The sequence below is a fragment of the Bombina bombina genome, chromosome 2, assembly GCF_027579735.1.
Source record: "Bombina bombina isolate aBomBom1 chromosome 2, aBomBom1.pri, whole genome shotgun sequence".
Classification (NCBI taxonomy): Eukaryota; Metazoa; Chordata; class Amphibia; order Anura; family Bombinatoridae; genus Bombina; species Bombina bombina.
The window spans coordinates 1,215,384,622-1,215,405,312 of record NC_069500.1 but is presented as its reverse complement, the minus strand read 5'-3'; the positions used below and the strand labels follow the sequence as shown (position 1 = coordinate 1,215,405,312).

Here is a 20,691-nt window from a genome sequence, read left to right as displayed (position 1 = left end):
ATGGTTTCAAAAGGATTTAAATGATTCTATCAAAATCAGATGATTAGATGGGACTATATGAACCTGTTCAAAAGCAGAAACATAGTAATTAAAATATTACAGAAAAACAATAACTTTTTTTTCCATTTTTACATAATCACTGTAAATGCATTTTTGAATAGGGTTGCTAGGACTCCAGTATTGAACTGGACACTACAGTATTTCCACCAGCTATCCAGTAAACATTTAAATGTCCAATTTTCATGTCTCCTTTTAATTCCTTTACATACATGGCACCAGAAAAAGGCAGAGAATAAGTAAGCACCATTAACATGGGTCTGTGTGTTACTGGAACTAAGGCAATAAATAAAATGTGCATTTTAGTGTTATTTACAGTCATATGGAGTCAAATTTGTGCTCTGTGTGTATTACTAGCAGCTGGGCATAAAATCACAGCTGTGTTCACTAATGAATTGCGAACAAATTATATAGTGGGAAGGGTTAGAATGAGATTAGGTTAAAAACTAAGGTAGACACCTTGCACCTCCCTTCCTGGTATTCCAGAAATTTTCTGGTGTGTGTTTTGTGTGTGTGTGTATATATATATATATATATATATATATATATATATATATATATATATATATATATATACACCGCTCTGGATAAAATTTAGAGACCACTGCTACAGAATTATCAGTTTCTCTGGTTTTACTATTTATAGGTATGTATTTGAGTAAAATGAACATATTTGTTTCTATACGACATGCTCTCCACCAGTGACATCAATGTTGAGTGACTTTATGCCACTCCTGGCACAAAAATTCAAGCAGCTCGGCTTTGTTTAATGGCTTGTGATCATCCATCTTCCTCTTGATCACATTCCAGAGGTTTTCAATGGAGTTCAGGTCTAGTAATTGGTCTGTCCATAACAAGATCTTGATTTGGTGATCCTCCATCCACACCTTGATTGACCTGGCTGTGTGGTGCAGAGAATTGTCCTGCTGGAAAAAAACAATCCTCAGAGTTGAGGATCATTGTCAGGGCAGAAGAAAGCAAATTTACTTCCAGGATAATCTTGTACGTGGCTTGATTAATGCATTCTTCACAAAGATAAATCTGCCCAATTCCAGCCTTGCTGAAGCACCCTCAGATCATCATAGATCCTCTACCAAATTTCACAGTGGGTGCAAGACACTGTGGCTTGTAGGCCTCTCTAGGTGTCCCTCTAACCATTAGGCATCCATGTGTTGGGCAAAGCTGAAAATTGGACTCATCAGAGAAAATGACCTGGAAATGGGCAGATTTATCTTTGTGAAGGACACATGAATCAAGCCACGTATAAGGTATTATACTTATATTTAAAAATACAAGTAGAAACTGATAGTAGTAGATGATGTCCCCCAACAGTAGCATCCTATACAGTTGGCAGCACCCAAAAACTGTATGGCCTAGAACCACCACTTGTTATTTCAAATATATGCTGATCTGTAAAAAAAAAAAAAAAAACATTATAGGTAAACTTTAGACACTACTTACTATTTCCTTTCTGTATTTATCATGTGATCTTGCTATAAAAAACAAACAAAAACAAAACTATTGATATACCAGGCATTCAAAAATTCAGCTTCAGAATTCATGAAGTAAAAAAAAACAAATGTTTCCATATTAGTTGCAATCATCTGAAAATGATAAACAAAACATTCCTTTAAGAAAACCAGAATGAACCGAATGCATGCTAGAAAAAAGTGTAGTTGATTTGTTTGCGAGGTTAAAACAATTATGCTAAAGACAGGAAAGGCTTAAAAAGAGTTTAAATTAACACTATTTAGTGATTGTCAGTTGATTGATTCAGGTGTCAGCCAATAAGTACAAAAGTTTCACTTTTGCTCTTAGTCAGTCCTGACCCCATTAAAAAAAATGGTGCTGCTACTTGCTTGTAGCAGTAGCACTAATTACTGATTTAACTTTATTTAAGTTTACACTGCTGTACAACTGCTTCTCTGCTGCCTTGAAGATGTTTTCAATAGAAAACAACAGTCACATGAATTTTTGTTAACCCCTTAACGACCGAGGACGTGCAGGGTACGTCCTCAAAAAAAAGGCAGTTAATGCCTGAGAACGTACCCTGCACGTCCTCGGTGTGGAAAGCAGCTGGAAGCGATCCTGCTCGCTTCCAGCTGCTTTCCGGTTATTGCAGTGATGCCTCGATATGGAGGCATCCTGCAATAACCCCCCTTGGCCATCCGATGCAGAGAGAGCCACTCTGTGGCCCTCTCTGCACCGGACATCGATGGCCGGTATCGTTGGTGGGTGGGAGCTTACGTGGGAGGCGGGTGGCGGCCATCGGTGCGCTATGTGGAGTGGAGGGGGGCGGGATCGGGGGGGGGCGGGAGCTACGGGGGCGCGCATGGGAGCGCGCGCGTGCACGGGGGTGGTGGGCGGGCGCGTGCACGGGGCGGGAGCGGGTGGGAACCGCTACACTACAGAAAAAAAAAAGTTAAAAAGTAAAAAAAAAAAAAACTTAAATGCAATCTAAGGGTTTTGGAAGGGGTTGGGGGTTGGTCTCGGTGGGGGGGGAAAGCTACACTACAGAAAAGGGAATTTAAAAAAAAAAAAGGCTCATTTTGTTACAAAACTGGGTACTGGCAGACAGCTGCCAGTACCCAAGATGGCGCCCATTATTGCAGAGGGGAAGGGTTAGAGAGCAGTATGGTGGGGGATCAGTGAGGTTGGGGTCTAAGGGGGGATCCTACACATCAGCATATGTAAATATGCTTTTTTTTTTTTTTTAAAAAGGGCCAAATACCTTTTATTTTAGTACTGGCAGAGTTTCTGCCAGTACTTAAGATGGCGGGGACAATTGTGGGGTGGGGGAGGGAAGAGAGCTGTTTGGGAGGGATCAGGGGGTCTGATGTTTCAGGTGGGAGGCTGAGCTCTACACTAAAGCTAAAATTAACCCTGCAAGCTCCCTACAAGCTACATAATTAACCCCTTCACTGCTAGCCATAATACACGTGTGATGCGCAGCGGCATTTAGAGGCCTTCTAATTACCAAAAAGCAATGCCAAAGCCATATATGTCTGCTATTTCTGAACAAAGGGGATCCCAGAGAAGCATTTACAACCATTTGTGCCATAATTGCAGAAGGTGTTTGTAAATAATTTCAGTGAGAAACCTAAAATTGAGAAAAAATTAACGTTTCTTTTAATTTGATCGCATTTAGCGGTGAAATGGTGGCATGAAATATACCAAAATTGGCCTAGATCAATACTTGGGGTTGTCTACTACACTACACTAAAGCTAAAACTACCCCAAAAAGCTCCCTACATGCTCCCTAATTAACCCCTTCACTGCTGGGCATAATACACGTGTGGTGCGCAGTGGCATTTAGCGGCCTTCTAATTACCAAAAAGCAACACCAAAGTCATATATGTCTGCTATTTCTGAACAAAGGGGATCCCAGAGAAGAATTTACAACCATTTATGCCATAATTGCACAAGCTGTTTGTAAATAATTTAAGTTAGAAACCAAAAGTTTGTGAAAAAATTTGTGAAAAGTGAACAATTTTTTCTATTTGATTGCATTTGGCGGTGAAATGGTGGCATGAAATATACCAAAATGGGCCTAGATCAATACTTTGGGTTGTCTACTAAAAAAAAATATATACATGTCAATGGATATTCAGAGATTCCTGAAAGATATCAGTGCTCTAATGTAACTATCGCTAATTTTGAAAAGAAATGGTTTGGAAATAGCAAAGTGCTACTTGTATTTATGGCCCTATAGTTTACAAAAAAAGCAAAGAACATGTAAACATTGGGTATTTCTAAACTCAGGACAAAATTTAGAAACTATTTAGCATGGGTGTTTTTTGGTGGTTGTAGATGTGTAACAGATTTTGGGGGTCAAAGTTAGAAAAAGTGTGTTTTTTTCCATTTTTTCCTCATATTTTATAAATTTTTTTATAGTAAATTATAAGATATGATGAAAATAATGGTATCTTTAGAAAGTCCATTTAATGGCGAGAAAAACGGTATATAATATGTGTGGGTACAGTAAATGAGTAAGAGGAAAATTACAGCTAAACACAAACACCTCAAAAATGTAAAAATAGCCTTGGTCCCAAACGGACAGAAAATGGAAAAGTGATGTGGTCATTAAGGGGTTAACATACAAATTCTGAATGTCTCCCTTAATGAATATCAGAGAAAACAAAACCATTTTGTTTTGTGACGATTGAATCATATGAAACATTTTTTTTGTCTGTATACATGACTAGTTTTTTATAATGGTCACATTGCTAAATGTCTCTTTATTGTCAATTTACACTTGGCGTTCACTACATTTTGTAAATTGTGGCACCATTGGCAACATTAAGTAGCTTGCGAAACAATTGACTAATTAAACATACATTATTCAAGGCAAAAACAATTGCTCTATACTACATGATATTGGATGTGTAAGAAGATAAAACACATTTATTCAAATGGAAAGCATCAGACAGTACCAGTATCACAAAATCCTGTACTAGTAAGTACCTGCGCAATGTATGTACTGACACATTAATTTCAAAAGAATCTTACATATTGACAGCACTTACAGGTCAAACAACTATTTTTAGTGAATATGAAGGTGTAGACAAGATGCAAGGTCGTAAAGAACATCTCACCTGTCCACAGTAAACACAGTTTTAAATATGTTAAAACCGTATTAATCTGGCAAATGTTCTTTCATCAGATTTAATATAGCCCTTTGTATTTATGTTTGGATCCTATACAAGCATACAGAATATTTACATTAGATATGCATCCCATTAGTGTTAGTATTGAAAAATATCACTTTTTGTTTATCTACTGTATAATATCATATACAAGATCATTAGGAGTAAGAACTTTCACTTAACTACAAGCTCCAGTTTAATACTTTAGACATTCCTCACAAACATGATTGCCACAACAGAGTAAGATAAATTATAAATGGAAAACATCCATACATAATCAAGTCATTTTTCCAAACTGACATTACAAAGAGCCCCCTGGGTGAGATCAAAGCTTGTGTACATTTTAACCAATCGATTAATGTGTAAATCATCTCTAAAGCTACCAGGTAACTAAATGGAAACATCTCTTACAGTGGCGAAACAACAGGAAGTGCACATAACCTTGGTAAAGCACTACAGAGTATGTCTAGATGAAAAGTACGAAGTGGCAGAGATATGGCTTCTTAAGGATATGGAGTTCATTGATGGGAAAGAAGCTGAAACAGTAAGTTTTGAAAATTATTTTGTCTAAATAAACATAATAAAAATAATGGAGAGAACTATTTTTTTTTAACTTAATTTATATGTTCCATATTTATGGTAGTATCATTGTGTTTCATTGAGTAGCTTTAGACAATTCTTAGACTTTTTGTATTTCACTACTATAATTGGAATCTATCTGGGTGATTGACAAACAGAGAGTATCTGAAAAGTTACAGAATAATGCCTTTACTTTTACAGAAATAAGCAATTTGAATGCAGGAGCACGCATAACATCAGTCAGGGGTCAGACGGATGCATATATTGCTATTTTAATTACATCACAGTCAGCGGTCAAGCAGGTGTATTTATTGCTATTTTAATTATGTGATATTTTTTATCATTCAAAGTTTCAATTCCCCATTCATACAATTCGGCATTAGTGTAAATACAACTAATAATTATCGAGACTGATCTCTGTCATTTGACAAGCTTTTCTAAAGGACTGGAATATACTCCTGTGTTCATTTTTCTTCCACTCCTTAAAGTTTCAGTTTTCTATACAGGTAGCCCTCAACTTGCAACAGTTCTTTTAGAAAGATTTACAATATCAATACAGCATAGACAGTGTAAACCAAAAGGGTGACAAATAACATAATGTACTTTATATAAACTCTCTTTGAAAGGGTAAATTACAAGTAATAAATTATTAACTGAAAATGAGTGAGAGACTATTAAGGCAATTAATTGACATGAACTGGAAATACATGAATTGAAGAGACTGTTGACATAAAGGGGCCGATTTACTAAGGTGCGGACGGGCATGATACGATGCAGTGTATCATATCCGCCGTACATCGATAAATGCAGACAGCATATGCTGTCTGCATTTATCATTGCACAAGCAGTTCTGGTGAACTGCTTGTGCAATACTGCCTCCTGGAGATTCACGACCAATCGGCCGCTACCAGGCAGTGTCAATCAGCCCGATCGCATAGGATTGGGCGGTTTAAAGACCACAGCCTCAGAGGCAGCGGACAAGTTATGGAGCCGCGGTCTTTAGTTTCCGGCGAGCCTAAAGGGGCATCAAGCTCCATTCAGGGCTTGATAATTCGGCCACATAGACTTAGATTACAAGTGCAGCACAACTAATAACGATCAGCGCATTATTTTATCCTCGGCCAAACACAATCAATAATGCCTGATAAGGTATTTTAAATGTTGGTTAAAATGTTTAACCAGAACATTTTCATCGCACCTGATAAAATTTATAACTTGCCCTATACTTTTAATGAATCGAGCAAAACTGTAGCAGCAAGCTCATTGTAATCCTATTACAAGTCGTTATGGTTCATCTATTCTTATTTAAAGGGACAGTCTACTCCAGAATTTGTATAGTTAAAAAGAGATAATCCTTTAATACTTATTCCCCAGTTTTGTATAACTAACATTGTTATATTAATACATTTTTACCTCTGTGATTACCTTTTAATGTGCTTTGTTTCTTTTGGTATTCTTTGTTGAAAGCTAAACCTAGTTGGGCTCATATTTTCTAAAATATGTCTGTTACAAAAACTGAATAAAGGGGGAAAGTCTGCAAAGCTTTCAACAAAGAATACCAAGAGAACAAAGCACATTTGATGATAAAAGTAAATTGGAAAGTTGTTTAAAATTACATGCCCTATATGACCCTTTAATCCATTTAAAAACCTGGTATTAACTTTTGTCACTTGCTATTGTGTATTTATATAAACCTTAAAATGCTATAGAAATAAATAAAAAAAACTCCACTACCTGAATGAGATTCTATGTTCATAAGGCTTTTCACATTTGCATTATTCCACATGAATGACTTTAGTATAAATCTATTACTTGTGGGAAATTACTCATCTGCACTGTCATGAGTAATGTATCATGCCTAGCTCAGCACACACTAACGCCTGTGCAATAAATATTAACCATGCACTTAAATTGGTAGCGAACAAATGCAAGCAGAATTGAAGCTTAATATATTGCAACGCTCCATATTCCTTAATGTAAAGATGTTAGTAACATTCATGATGTAGCGAGTGAGTGACGCTGCTAAATATGTTTCATAACATTTTTTGGGTGGGAGTGAAATAAATAGTATATATTTATAGAGACCTGTCCAAATAGATTTACTATGAAATTATGATGACAATATCCAAATTCAGTTGGAAGTGCTTTTATTCCCTAGAATAGCTACAATATCTTTTGTTGCCACTATCTGGAATAATAATACAAAGAAAAATGTTATTATTCCTATTTAACAGTTAATTGTAGCTGTATTTACATTGTTGCTGATAATCCGCAGTTGTAAAGTGCTAATAATTTTGGGTTAATTAAATCCTGCATCGTCTACCCAGTTTACATACGTTTGCATTTGTTTTTACCAGCTTGCAAAAACTTTTTACTTTTTAACTCTGTGATAACCTGGTATCTAAGCCTCTGCAGACTGACCCCTTATTTTAGTGCTATTTGCAGAATTGCATTCTAGCTAACTAGTGCTGACTCATAAATGACTCCATGGGAGTGAGCACAATGCTATCTCTATGGCACACATGAACTAGCAGTGTGTGATGTGAAAAGTGTTAAAAATGCTCTGAGATAAAGGCAGCCTGCAGGGGCATAGAAACTGACAGATATTTAGAGGTTTAAAGGTTATAAAGTATATTAATATAAGAAAGTTGGTTGTGCAAAGCTGGGGACAAGGGCGGACCAATTCCTGGTGCAAGTGGTATGACTGCACCGGGGCCCAAGCTAGGGAGGGGGCCCACACAGTCTAAACAAAAAAAAAAACAACAGCTTAGAGACTCAAAAAAAAAAAAAAAAAGTTTTTTTTATAAAGTGTCTTTTTTAAAATTAATATTATTCCTTGACCAGACTAGGCTTAAAGGGACACTGAATCCATGATTCAGATAGAGCATGCAATTTTAAGCAACTTTCTAATTTACTCCTATTATCAATTTTTCTTTGTTCTCTTGCTATCTTTATTTGAAAAAAAGGCATATAAGCTTTTTTTTTTTGGTTCAGAACTTTGGACCGCACTTTTTTATTGGTGGATGAATTTATCCACCAATCAGCAAGGACAACCCAGGTTGTTCACCAAAAATGGGCCAGTATCTAAACTTACATTCTTGCATTTCAAATAAAGATGCCAAGAGAATGAAGAAAATTTGACAATAGGAGTAAATTAGAAAGTTGCTTAAAATTTCATGCTCTATCTGAATCACAAAAGAAAAAAATTGGGTTCAGTGTCCCTTTAATGTTTTTGCAGGAGGCCAAGGACACAACAGAATGGCATCAGGAAAGGCAAGGCAGAGAGGTTACAGTGGGTCACGGTGCCAGTCTGTCACCACTACGTTTTACGGTACACATTTGATTGGCTTTGGCTGGCTCACAGGGGGGCTTGTTGTCAAGAGCAGAGCTTAGCCTTCCCAAACTGTTGCTGGGTTGAGCCGACATCCCGTGACATCGGCTCGGCAACAGTCCTTCAACGCTAAGCTCTGCTCTTGACAAGTCCCCCTGTGAGCCAGTCAAAGCCAATCAAATGTGTACCGCAAAACGCCACGTAACGTCGGCTTGGCCCAGCAACAGTCTGGGAAGGCTAAGTTCTAATCTTGACAACAAGCTCCCCTGTAAGCCTCAGCCACCCAAAGCTAATCAAATGTGTGCCTTAACGTCACTTGATTTTGGCCGGCACCAGTCAGTGAAGACTTAGACTGCAGTCTCTTTTTAACATCAGGGCCCCCTGTAACTGTAAGCCAGCTGCCAGCATAAGTCAAATGTGCCACTTTGGGAAGTCTCCTAGCCAGGTTATCTGCTCTCTCCTGGTGTGAACTGAAGATAAATATTAACAGGAGAAGAAAAGTTAACATCAGGAGAGAGCAGTTAACCTGGCTAGGAGTCCACTCAAATTCTAGTCTGACATGATTTAATCAAAGAAGTTCAATGACTAAATGTGTATTAGGGACAAAAAAAAATTCTTGTACCAGGTCCCTTTGTTCATTAGGTCCACCACTGGCTGGGGACTAGGTAGTAAAGGCGTTATCTTTCTTTTTAAACAATAAAAATGTTGGAAGACTGTCCCTTTAAGAGCAAATTGGACATTCCCCCCTTTGTTTCAGTTACACAATGCATGATTGCTTTTGTATAGTCTGTAGGTAGAGGGCAAAACTGATAATTATACATGTATTTATTTGTATTTAATATACATATATACGTGATCTATAGAACCTTATTTTATTCTTTATATCATACTCACATTTTCAGGTGTGTAATGAAAAGCAGTTTCTCTCAGCAATTGCTTTGTTGTGATCGAGAGTTAGAAGGATATGAAAAGTGTTCCCTTTAAAGCAGAGGAATGTTAAGCATTAAACAGGAAATATTGATGCTTTACGGGCTAACTATGTAAACGTACCCTCAGTTTTTTGTTGGTTAAAGGAAAAGTATAATTAGAATATTGCATTAATCATAATTATTAAATTTGCTACTTTTCACTAATTTGTATGTTTTCTCCTTCATGAAGTTCCTTATATTTCATAGCTTTACTGCACTGACAGGCTTGCCAACAAGACTGGGATTTAGAGGTCAGGTGGGTTAAATGTTGCACTAACATATGCCTCATTGCTAATAGTAGTAAAATTCAGGGCTGCACTTTCCATTAGGCAAAGGAGGCTAAACTGCAAGGTCACCTCTTGGAAGCACATACCACTTTTAAATCATGCTGCAGGATGTCCTTACAGCCACAGCAACAACAAAAAAAGTCTTCAGTATGTCGGTATTGCCTAGAAATCAGGATCCTTAACTCTGCAATCTGATTGGCTCCAATGTGTTCTATTTATTGTATACAGGGAGTAATAATCCTCATTTGCGTTGATAAAAATGAGTGACAGTCAAATTAACTATAGCTCCAAGATTCCATGGATTTTTTTTAATAGGATACTGAGGTGAGCCACTCAGGTACTAGGTATTAGTCAGATTCTGCAAGCAGAGCATGGAAACATCAAATGATCCAAAAGTAAGCTTGTACATGCTTCTGATTCCCAGTAAAGCCCATCTCTGCCATTTGATATAACATTTGCTATGGCATACCAACAAAAAGGGCACGCTGATAGTGTGGGAGGCGATAAACAGTATCGATTGGCCACGCTAACATTAATGCACAACTTATTTCAAGACCATAGTAACACTGATTTACCAGAGAATAGTTAGTGCGACCAACATTGCTCTAGCGCTACCTATACTTTCAATGGATATCGCAACCCTGTTAAATATTAAAAGTTGAAAGTTGTAGGTTGCGCGACTTGAGACCTGAAGTAAAGTGTAAGGGTTAAAAGAAAATCACAAAGCATATCCAAAACATATTAAAATAAACCATTTTAATAAAAAAAAATATATAATATTGACAAAAAGTTTTTGAAATTATATACATCTATATACTGTATATATATATATATATATATATATATATATATATATACGTGTGTAGTTATGTTATTATATGATTATATGTGTAAATATGTATGTGCACACATACATACATATATACAGTATATATATATATATATATATATATACTCTAGTTTTGGGATCCAAGCACTGTATGCTGAATTGCCTGGGTGCTCTCTATGGTAGATAGGCAGAAACTTTCATGTAGAGAAAAGGCACGCACAGGGCTTAGTTTACATATATTTTATTAATAGTTCATTAATTCAGTCAGTCAACGTTTTAGTCCTCGCAGGGACCTTTGACAAGACTGTTCTATGTGAAAAAATGCAAACAAATAAAAGAAAAAAACAATTAGTTCCACTTAAGTGTAAAACACACCACTAAGCAAGGCTAGCTAACAAAAACATATTTTTTGAAAAATAAACAAAGTAAAGATTAACAATGAAAGAAAAATAGAAAATAAACAGAGAAAATAATTGATTCCCAAATAATACTTAAAAGCATAGTAAATGTAGTCTCATGAGCTATGCATAGGAAACCCCACTTGCGCTAGTAAAGTATATATATATATATATATACTAAGGTCCAAAGCCCTACAAGCACCGGTTGAACATTAGCATGCATTTATAATTAGCAAAAGACATTTCAGTTCATGTATACAGAAGCAATAGAGTATGCAGATCAACCAAGATGAAACCAAGAACAAGGTCATAGGATTCTGCGCGTGGATAGTGCACTTTATATACTTCTAGTACCTAAGTACTCATCATAAAGTGAACCAATGCACAACTAGATGCTGATAGAATGCATCACTAAATCTAGCTAAACAGGAGGGGACAGGAACATAGCGCTTAATAAGTAACTTCTGAAAGCAATTTGAGAAAAGAAAAAGAAAAAAAAGAAAAATTCAAAGAAATCAAACAAATGGAACTATAGATTCAATACAAGTTAAACTATTTAAAATCAGACTCCTTTCCTCACTAGGGGATGTTCACACATTCTCTCTCGATATATTCACACTGGTATAAGTACATGCATATCCATTAGGTGTAAATCTGCTGTTTCACACAATATCATACATTTATTTGCTGTACTCAGCATGTAGAAAACCCAATGCGTTTAAGAGTGGCACTTTGTGATATGTGTACCTGAATATCATGTCTTGTGTATGATTACAGGGCCCCAGTAAGTTTATGGGAGCTGTGGCTCCAGAGGTTATCTTATAAGGCCAAAATATCAGGAACCCATGTGCCCAAAGTCAGGGTGACAATCGGACCAGCTGTCCGCATGTTTTAATGGGTCATGCACAAGACTACATCCTTTCTTTTAGACTCCAAATCTCTGATCACAACATTGAACTCCACTCCAAGCATCAACCAGGATAGCTTCTTTGTGACCCTTGACGTCAGCAGCCTATACACCATTATTCCACACAATATAGGCATTGAGGCAACTAAAGAATTTCTCACGAAAGACACCATGTACTGCGGCCCTCCAATAGAATTCCTTCTGGACCTTATACACCTATGCTTGACTCATAACTATTTCAAGTTTAAAAATAAATATTATCTACAACAAATGGGCACCGCAATGGGCTCGAACATGGCACCAGCCTATGCCAATCTATTTATGGCCTGACTTGAGGAACAGTACATATACTCAAGCAACATGGATAACATTAACATTTACCGCAGATACATAGATGACATCTTCCTCATCTGGAATGGAAATGAAGAGGAATTATTACAATGCTTCAACAGAATTGACAATGTACTGCCATATGTCAAATTTAAGATGGAACACAGTAAACATACCATCCATTTCCTAGACATTGAGATATACAAAGATTTGACCAACCCGGAGATCAGAATTGGTACAACCCTCTACTCTAAGCCAACAGACCGGAATTCTCTACTGACGGCCAACTCATTCCATCTACCAGCACTTAAGAAAGGAATCATCAGATCCCAAATGATGAGAGTGATCCGCAACAATAGCAACAAAAACAATAAAGAAATACAACTAGAAGCTATGAGCCTGAAATTTATACAAAGAGGATATAAACAAACTGAAGTTGAACAAGTCATGAAGGATACCTGGAGTCTGACACAAACTGATCTCCTCAACAGAAGAACTGGAAAGAAAATGAAAGAAGAACGCATGAACATGATGGTTACATTTAACCCCAGCAGCAGATCCATCCGACAAACCATAGTGAAGAATTGGTTCATTTTGAACCAAGATCTAACCCTTCCCTTCTACAACCAGCCGCCGCCAAGAATGGTGTACAATAGAACCAATAATCTTCATGATGTACTAGTCAAAACAACCTTTGAGCTGGATATGATACGAAAAGGATGGCTACCAACACCCAAGAAAGGCTGTTATAGCTGTGGGAATTGCATCACATGTAATTCTTTTATAACAGGTGCAAAGTTTCACCACCCACATAACGGAAAGACCATACAGATACAACACAGACTAACCTGCCCAACAGAATTTGTGGTCTACCTAATCATCTGTCCATGTGGCCTATACTATGTAGGTAAGACGAGCACGTCCTTCCGTGAACGACTAGCAAATCATCGCAGTGCAATTAGGAAGGCCATCAAAGACAAAAAGAGTGACCAACCTGTGGCACGCCACTTTATGCAACAGGGACACCCAGTAGCCATGTTAAGAACAATTCTCATTGACTGAATACCACCACTAAGAAGAGGTGGTGACAGAAACCTTGAACTACTAAAAAGGGAAGCAAGGTGGATTCACCGATTGGAAACACTACTACCCAAGTGACTGAACACCAGCATTGACTATGCTCTGTTTTACTAATGTAATGTATATTGCACTAACATACTATCTGTGTACCTCTGAATTCCTAACTATTGTTACACTACCTGGACCTAAGAGGGTTCCCACAACATTATGAACCTCTTGTTTCCCATATGGAACAATGTAATGTATATTGCACTAACATATTATCTGTGTAACTCTGTATTCCTAACTATTGCTATACTACCTGGACCTGAATGGGTTCCCACAACATTATGAACCTCTTGTTTCCCATATGGAACAACAGTCGCTCCCTCTGGGCCATATACCACTCTTGCATTCCCTATTATACCTAATGCTAACTTGTAACTCAAACCAATAGTACCTGTAACATAGTGTGTCACACACAACAGCCAGACACCTACAACATTATGCATACTTGCTCTTGTGATGCCTCTATACACATTCACATAGCACCTACAGTACACATTTCACAGACTCCCTCCCCACCCTGTTCATACACATCTTCTGATTGCCCCTGCTTTGTGTAACATTTATCACAATAACCTTGATGATATACCCCTGCTAGCATTATCTCTGGGTAACATAGAACACATCACCTATTAGGGACAAATCACTTTGATGCAGAGATATTTGCAATTCTAAACTGCATCTATGCATACCTACACTCCTCGTTATGCTTTCTCTTGGGGTTTGACTTTATCCCTTATGACAATTTTTCAAACACATTGCTACATTTTTTACACCTATGATAACCAGTGTAATATCTTGGAAACATTCGCCTTCGTAATAGCCTGTAGTATCGTAATTCTAAACTGCGATACAGTTAAGATTGGTTACAACTGTAACCATGACAACCTCAACTACAGGACTCAATCGCCCGACCTATGACGTCATATACGTCGGCACCTACCCGGTACTTAAGAGCGGCGCAGACCACAATCTGCTCACCGCTGAAAGCTACACACAACCTCTAACGGAGGTAAGTTAACCCACATGCGTGACCACCTGGTCACTCCACACGTACAAACTTGCGCATGACCCATTAAAACATGCGGACAGCTGGTCTGATAGTCACCCTGACTTTGGGCACATGGGTTCCTGATATTTGGGCCTTACAAGATAACCTCTGGAGCCACAGCTCCCATAAACTTCCCAGGGCCCTGTAATGATACACAAGACATGATATACAGGTACACATATCACAAAGTGCCACTCTTAAACGCATTGGGTTTTCTACATGCTGAGTACAGCAAATAAATGTATGATATTGTCTGAAACAGCAGATTTACACCTAATGGATATGCATATACTTATACCAGTGTGAATATATTGAGAAAGAATGTGTGAACATCCCCTAGTGAGGATAGGAGTCTGATTTTAAATAGTTTAACTTGTATTGAATCTATAGGTCCGTTTGTTTGATTCCTTTGAATTTTTCTTTTTTTTCTTTTTCTTTTCTCAAATTGCTTTCAGAAGTTACTTATTAAGCGCTATGTTCCTGTCCCCTCCTGTTTAGCTAGATTTAGTGATGCATTCTATCAGCATCTAGTTGTGCATTGGTTCACTTTATGATGAGTACTTAGGTACTAGTAGTATATAAAGTGCACTATCCAAGCGCAGAGTCCTATGACCTTGTTCTTGGTTTCATCTTGGTTGATCTGCATACTCTATTGCTTCTGTATACATGAACTGAAATGTCTTTTGCTAATTATAATTGCATGCTCATATTCAACCGGTGCTTGTAGCCTTTGGACCTTAGTATATATATACTTTACTAGCGCAAGTGGGGTTTCCTATGCATAGCTCATGAGACTACATTTACCATGCTTTTAAGTATTATCTGGGAATCAATTATTTTCTCTGGTTATTTTCTATTTTTCTTTCATTGTTAATATTTACTTGTGTTTTCTTTTATTTGTTTGCATTTTTTCACATAGAACAATCTTGACAAAGGTCCATGCGAGGACCGAAACGTTGACTGACTGAATTAATGAACTATTAATAAAAGCTATGTTAACTAAGCCCTGTGTGTGCCTCTTCTCTACATGAAAGTTTCTATATATATATATATATATATATATATATATATACACACGTTTGTGCCCTTCCCATGCAATATCAGTTGTAATATGTTTTCATAGAAATTTTTGAAATTCCTGTGTTCTTTACAGTGGCGGCTGGTGAAGTTTTAGAATGGGGGTGCACAAGACCCTGCCCCTTTTAGAAAGCCACGCCCCTTTGAAAAACATGACCCTTTTTAAAAACCACGCCTCTTTTAACAAGCCACACCCATTTTTAAAAGCCACACCCCTTTGCAACAGTCTGCAGCTGTTAGAAAATATACAACTCAACTTGAAGTAATAGTTTAATATTTTGGCAGTTGTTATCTAATATTATATATATAACTTGTAGGTAGGTAGCTCTGTAGCTGTTATAAAATATACAACTCAACTTGAAGTAATAGTTTAATATTTTGGCGGTTTTTATGTAATATATAACTTGTAGGTAGCATGTAGGTAGCTCTGCAGCTGTTAGAAAATATACAACTCAACTTGAAGTAATAGTTTAATATTTTGGCGGTTGTTATCTAATATTATATATATAACTTGTAGGTAGGTAGCTCTGCAGCTGTTATAAAATATACAACTCAACTTGAAGTAATAGTTTAATATTTTGGCGGTTGTTATCTAATATTATATATATAACTTGTAGGTAGGTAGCTCTGCAGCTGTTATAAAATATACAACTCAACTTGAAGTAATAGTTTAATATTTTGGCGGTTGCTATCTAATATTATATATATAACTTGTAGGTAGGTCGCTCTGCAGCTGTTAGAAAATATACAACTCAACTTGAAGTAATAGTTTAAATAGTTTGGCGGTTGTTATCTAATATATAACTTGTAGGTAGGTAGCTCTGCTGCTCTGCAGCTATTAGAAAATATCAACTAGAAGTTGAACTAAATTGTTAAAGAACTCCCTAAAAGTCCAGTATACTCCTAAACTTGCTAATCTCAGACTCAGACTATGTCTGTTGTTTAAATTACAAGTAGAAAAATAAATTTATTTTTTAACACTAGTTCAAGTTCAAGACTCAACTCAAGTTACTCTATATCAAAAGCAATCTCAGACTCAGACTGTATCTGTTGTTTAAATTACAAGTAGAAAAATGAATTTATTTATTTATTAACACTAGTTCAAGTTCAAGACTCAACTCAAGTTACTCTATATAAAAAGCAATCTCAGACTCAGACTGTATGTGTTGTTTAAATAACAAGTAGAAAAATAAAAATTTTTTTTTTTAAACACTAGTTCAAGTTCAAGACTCAACTCAAGTTACTCTATATAAAAAGCAATCTCAGACTCAGACTGTATTTGTTGTTTAAATTACAAGTAGAAAAAAAAAAGATTTTTTTTTAACACTAGTAGTTCAAGACTCAACTCACTCAGTTACTCTATATAAAAAACTGCAGGCCTGCAGCAAAAATCATTAAAATATCTGCCCACAAACTGTCAAACAACTTACTGAACTAATATAATATAGTATTATAAAATTTAATTAGTAACTATGTTCTACTAGATAGATAATAGAATACTAGTAGTTAGTGACTGAGAATCTAAAGTTAAGTTCTAAACTCTATTGCTAAGCTAAGCTAAGCTAAATGTAATAATGGCTAACTCTAACTAACTCACTCACTGTCTATTATTAGCCTAAGGCTATTTGCACACTGCAGCAGCAAATATGACTGTGTTGATGGCTGCCAGCAGGCAGCAAAACAAAATCATTTTTTGCAGTTAACAGATTTTTGCACAACAGAGCTGAATCTAAAGTTAAGTTCTAAACTCTATTGCTAAGCTAAGCTAAATGTAATAATGGCTAACTGAACTCTAACTCACTCACTGTCTATATTAGCCTATATTTATTAATTAGCCTAAGGAGCCCTAAGGCTATTTGCACACTGCAGCTCAGGCTCAGCAGCAGCAAATATGACTGTGTTGACTGTTGATGGCTGCCAGCAGGCAGCAAAACAAATTCGTTTTTTGCTAACAGATTTTTGCACAACAGAGCTATGCAAAACCCCTCCTCTCAGCTCAACGGCTATCTCCACAAAGATTTTCGCGCTGTTGAGCCGGGAGGAGCCTCGTGGGGACCATCACGTGAGCCAGGGAGCCCTCTCAGCCTATCACACAGTCCGGATCGAGAGGCTGGGGGAGGAGACAGAGCACAGGCTGAACGACCGCACAGTTCAGCCTGTGCGATTTAGCCTCTATCGGCATGAAGCTGGGGAGGAGCTACGCCTGCACAGTGAATGCATTGCGATCACTGTGCAGGCATATAGAGCTCCTTACCGCACGTGTGAGTGGGGGGTGGAGACTGGAGCCTGACTGTCAATCTATGACTCACAGACTCAGCCTCTCTCAGCCCCCTCAGGCAGCAGTGCGACGAGCGCCATGGTGCTGTGGTGTGTGTGACGACACAGACGTCAGCACACACTGAAGTGTCCACCCGTTCCTAGCTCCTGCCTCCTGCCTAATAAACTCAAATGTACCTGGTACCAAAATGAAAATATCTGATGTGATAGCATTGCAAGCAGCTTAAGCTGGCAGCCTGGCATCATGATCATGATACTGATAGCATACACTGCACACTGCACAATAAATATAATAAATACAATATAAAATAATATACATAAAAAATAAAAAATAAAATTTTTCATATTTTTTTTTTCCTGCTCATTTTTTTTTTCCTGCTCATTTTTTTCCCCTCCTCTGCCCCCTGGGGGTTCACGTGCGACAGTGCACATATGGAGGAGCCTCCACTGGTTCTTTACTAAAAATTTTCTTTTTATTTTTAAATATATATTTCTAAAAATATCTGTGTATATATATATATATATATATATATATTTATATATACTGTAGCTATATAGATATATATACAGTATATCATCTAAAAATATATGCAGTTGATCTAGCGCAGTTTTTTAGCGTGCCCCATATAAGTCTATGGGAAGTAGGGGTTCGTGTGGCTGCGATATCCTAAATCCTGCAGTCAGTGCACATTGTTCGCTCACAAGCTTTGTACTTTCAACTTATAATACCCACGCCACTTGTAATTTGGGCCAAAATGTTTTAATTTGTTAAAATTTGAATATAGTATTTTAAGTACTGATAGTAGTAAACATTTAAAATATTTACTTTGCTAGAATATTTTTTATACTAAGAAATATAACTATTACACTTAATAAGAATAATTTAGGGGGGCTGATAAATTATACATACAAATACATTTTACAAAACATTTGTTTTTTTTTAGCTTTGTTCTGGACTTTAAGGTTGTACAATGTTTTATAAAAATAGACTCTATGCAGCTGAATGTGGGAAAGGTTTTACAGCTCAGTTTAGGCAGAGGGTGGTATCTAAGTTGAAAATTTCAAAATAAGTTATTTCATGAAAGATCCATGGTACCTTTTTAAAAATTTGAAGAGACATAAGAAAGCATTTATTTTTTTCTATAAATCCATAATATATATAAATAAATAAAGCTCAATTACTTATATATAGTATGGATTGATAAGAAAAAAATAAATCCATACTACAATCATAGCCAATGAAACCAAGCAGTATGGTGCTAGTCTAAAGGCAGAGGCCTCTAGTTATCAAAGTCTGGCGGACCTGATCCGACAGTGCGGATCAGGTCCGCCAGACTTCGCTGAATACGGCAAGCAATACGCTTGCCGTATTCAGCATTGCGCCAGCAGCTCACAAGAGATGCTGTTGCAATGCCGCCTCCTGCAGACTCGCGGCCAATGGGCCGCCAACAGGGGGTGTCAATCAACCCGATCGTACTCGATCGGGTTGATTTCCGGCAATGTGTGTCCGCCTGCTCAGAGCAGGCGGACAGGTTATGGAGCAGCGGTCTTTGTGACCGCTGCTTCATAACTGCTGTTTCTGGCGAGTCTGATGACTCGTCAGAAACAGGGGCTATCAAGCTCCATACGGAGCTTGATACATATGCCCCATAGTGACAGCATTTGAGTGCTCATGCCATACATTTGTCACCGCTCGTTTATTGTCATGATTATAGCATACATGCTGTTTCCTTTTTTAGAAAAATAAATCTGTGCTATCAATTATAAGTCTCTTGTAGACCACTTAGCGTTTTTACTTGAAAAAAAAATAATGTCCAGTAAATAACATTCTTTATTTCATCCTGTAGGACAACTCACATTTTGATATGATGTTCGAGGAGGTTTGCAATGTGGAAGCTTACAGCTGCGCTTCGAAATACGCCTTTGCTCGAAGTGTAATCAAACTAAATACACTCTACACCAAAAGGGACATTAAAGTGCTTAACTTTGACTCTGCCTATATAGAAGATGGTGTGATCTGGGCTTCAAACAATGGAGACTGCTTGGTGTTAATGAGGATTTGCTTCTATGCTTCCAACCTCCTCTGCCTCTCCTTGTGCCCTATGCCTTAACACAAGTTCCATCAGAGGATGGCATCCCATCAGTCATGATTCAGGATATCTTGTAAGATTTTCTGTTAAACAGAATCATTTTTGCATAGCTGCTAAAGGCACCTCATCAGCAAATGTAATCATATTCTTTATATTAAAACAAATTAATAACTTGTTTTTATTTTAACAGGACTGATATGATGTGATAAACAATGTAATTTTGTTATGTAATTTCCTGGTTCTTTTAAATATTTTCACACCAGTAGCACTGTGTGCTAAATTTAATTAGAATACATTGTGTTTCCATTTTAAAAGCCTAGGGATTGTGGGACTGTTGGTTCCTATGTAAAGGCATAACATATTTTACATACAAAAAAGTAAACTGTTGAGAAATAATTTGAAAAAGTTTATCTTCAACCTTAATATACATGTAGCTGCTAATATAATTATAAGCGCAAAGGGAAATCTTGTAGGATTTCAGCTCAGCTCTCAAAAACTCACTGGCACGGAGAGATATCATGAGCTTACTTCCTCAAAGCTTATATTGTAATCAAAGTGTCTCTTCTTCATATAGAAAAAAAGTTCTCAGGTAAAAATTGAGTATTTACTTTAGAGTATTCCCCAAGAGAGAGCTTTAGAGAATCAAGCCTAGAGCAAGGACAGGTTCCTTAAAGTGATGGTAAATGATACCAACAGCAAACCATCAGAAATGATTAATCTTAATATCCCAAAGTAAACC

The 20,691-nt window shown here is 37.0% G+C and overlaps 1 protein-coding gene across 1 annotated transcript in view; it reads left to right on the top strand.

Annotated features, from left to right (window-relative positions):
* EXOC1L (exocyst complex component 1 like) overlaps window positions 1-20,357 on the top strand; it is an 86,842-nt gene extending 66,485 nt beyond the window's left edge. Inside the window, exons 2-3 of the mRNA XM_053700860.1 lie at window positions 5,117-5,247; window positions 19,710-20,357. Of these exons, the coding sequence (XP_053556835.1) occupies window positions 5,117-5,247; window positions 19,710-19,973 (395 nt within the window). The 3' untranslated portion in view covers window positions 19,974-20,357. The remainder of the gene's footprint in view (window positions 1-5,116; window positions 5,248-19,709) is intronic.
* The last annotated feature ends 334 nt before the right edge of the window (window positions 20,358-20,691 follow it).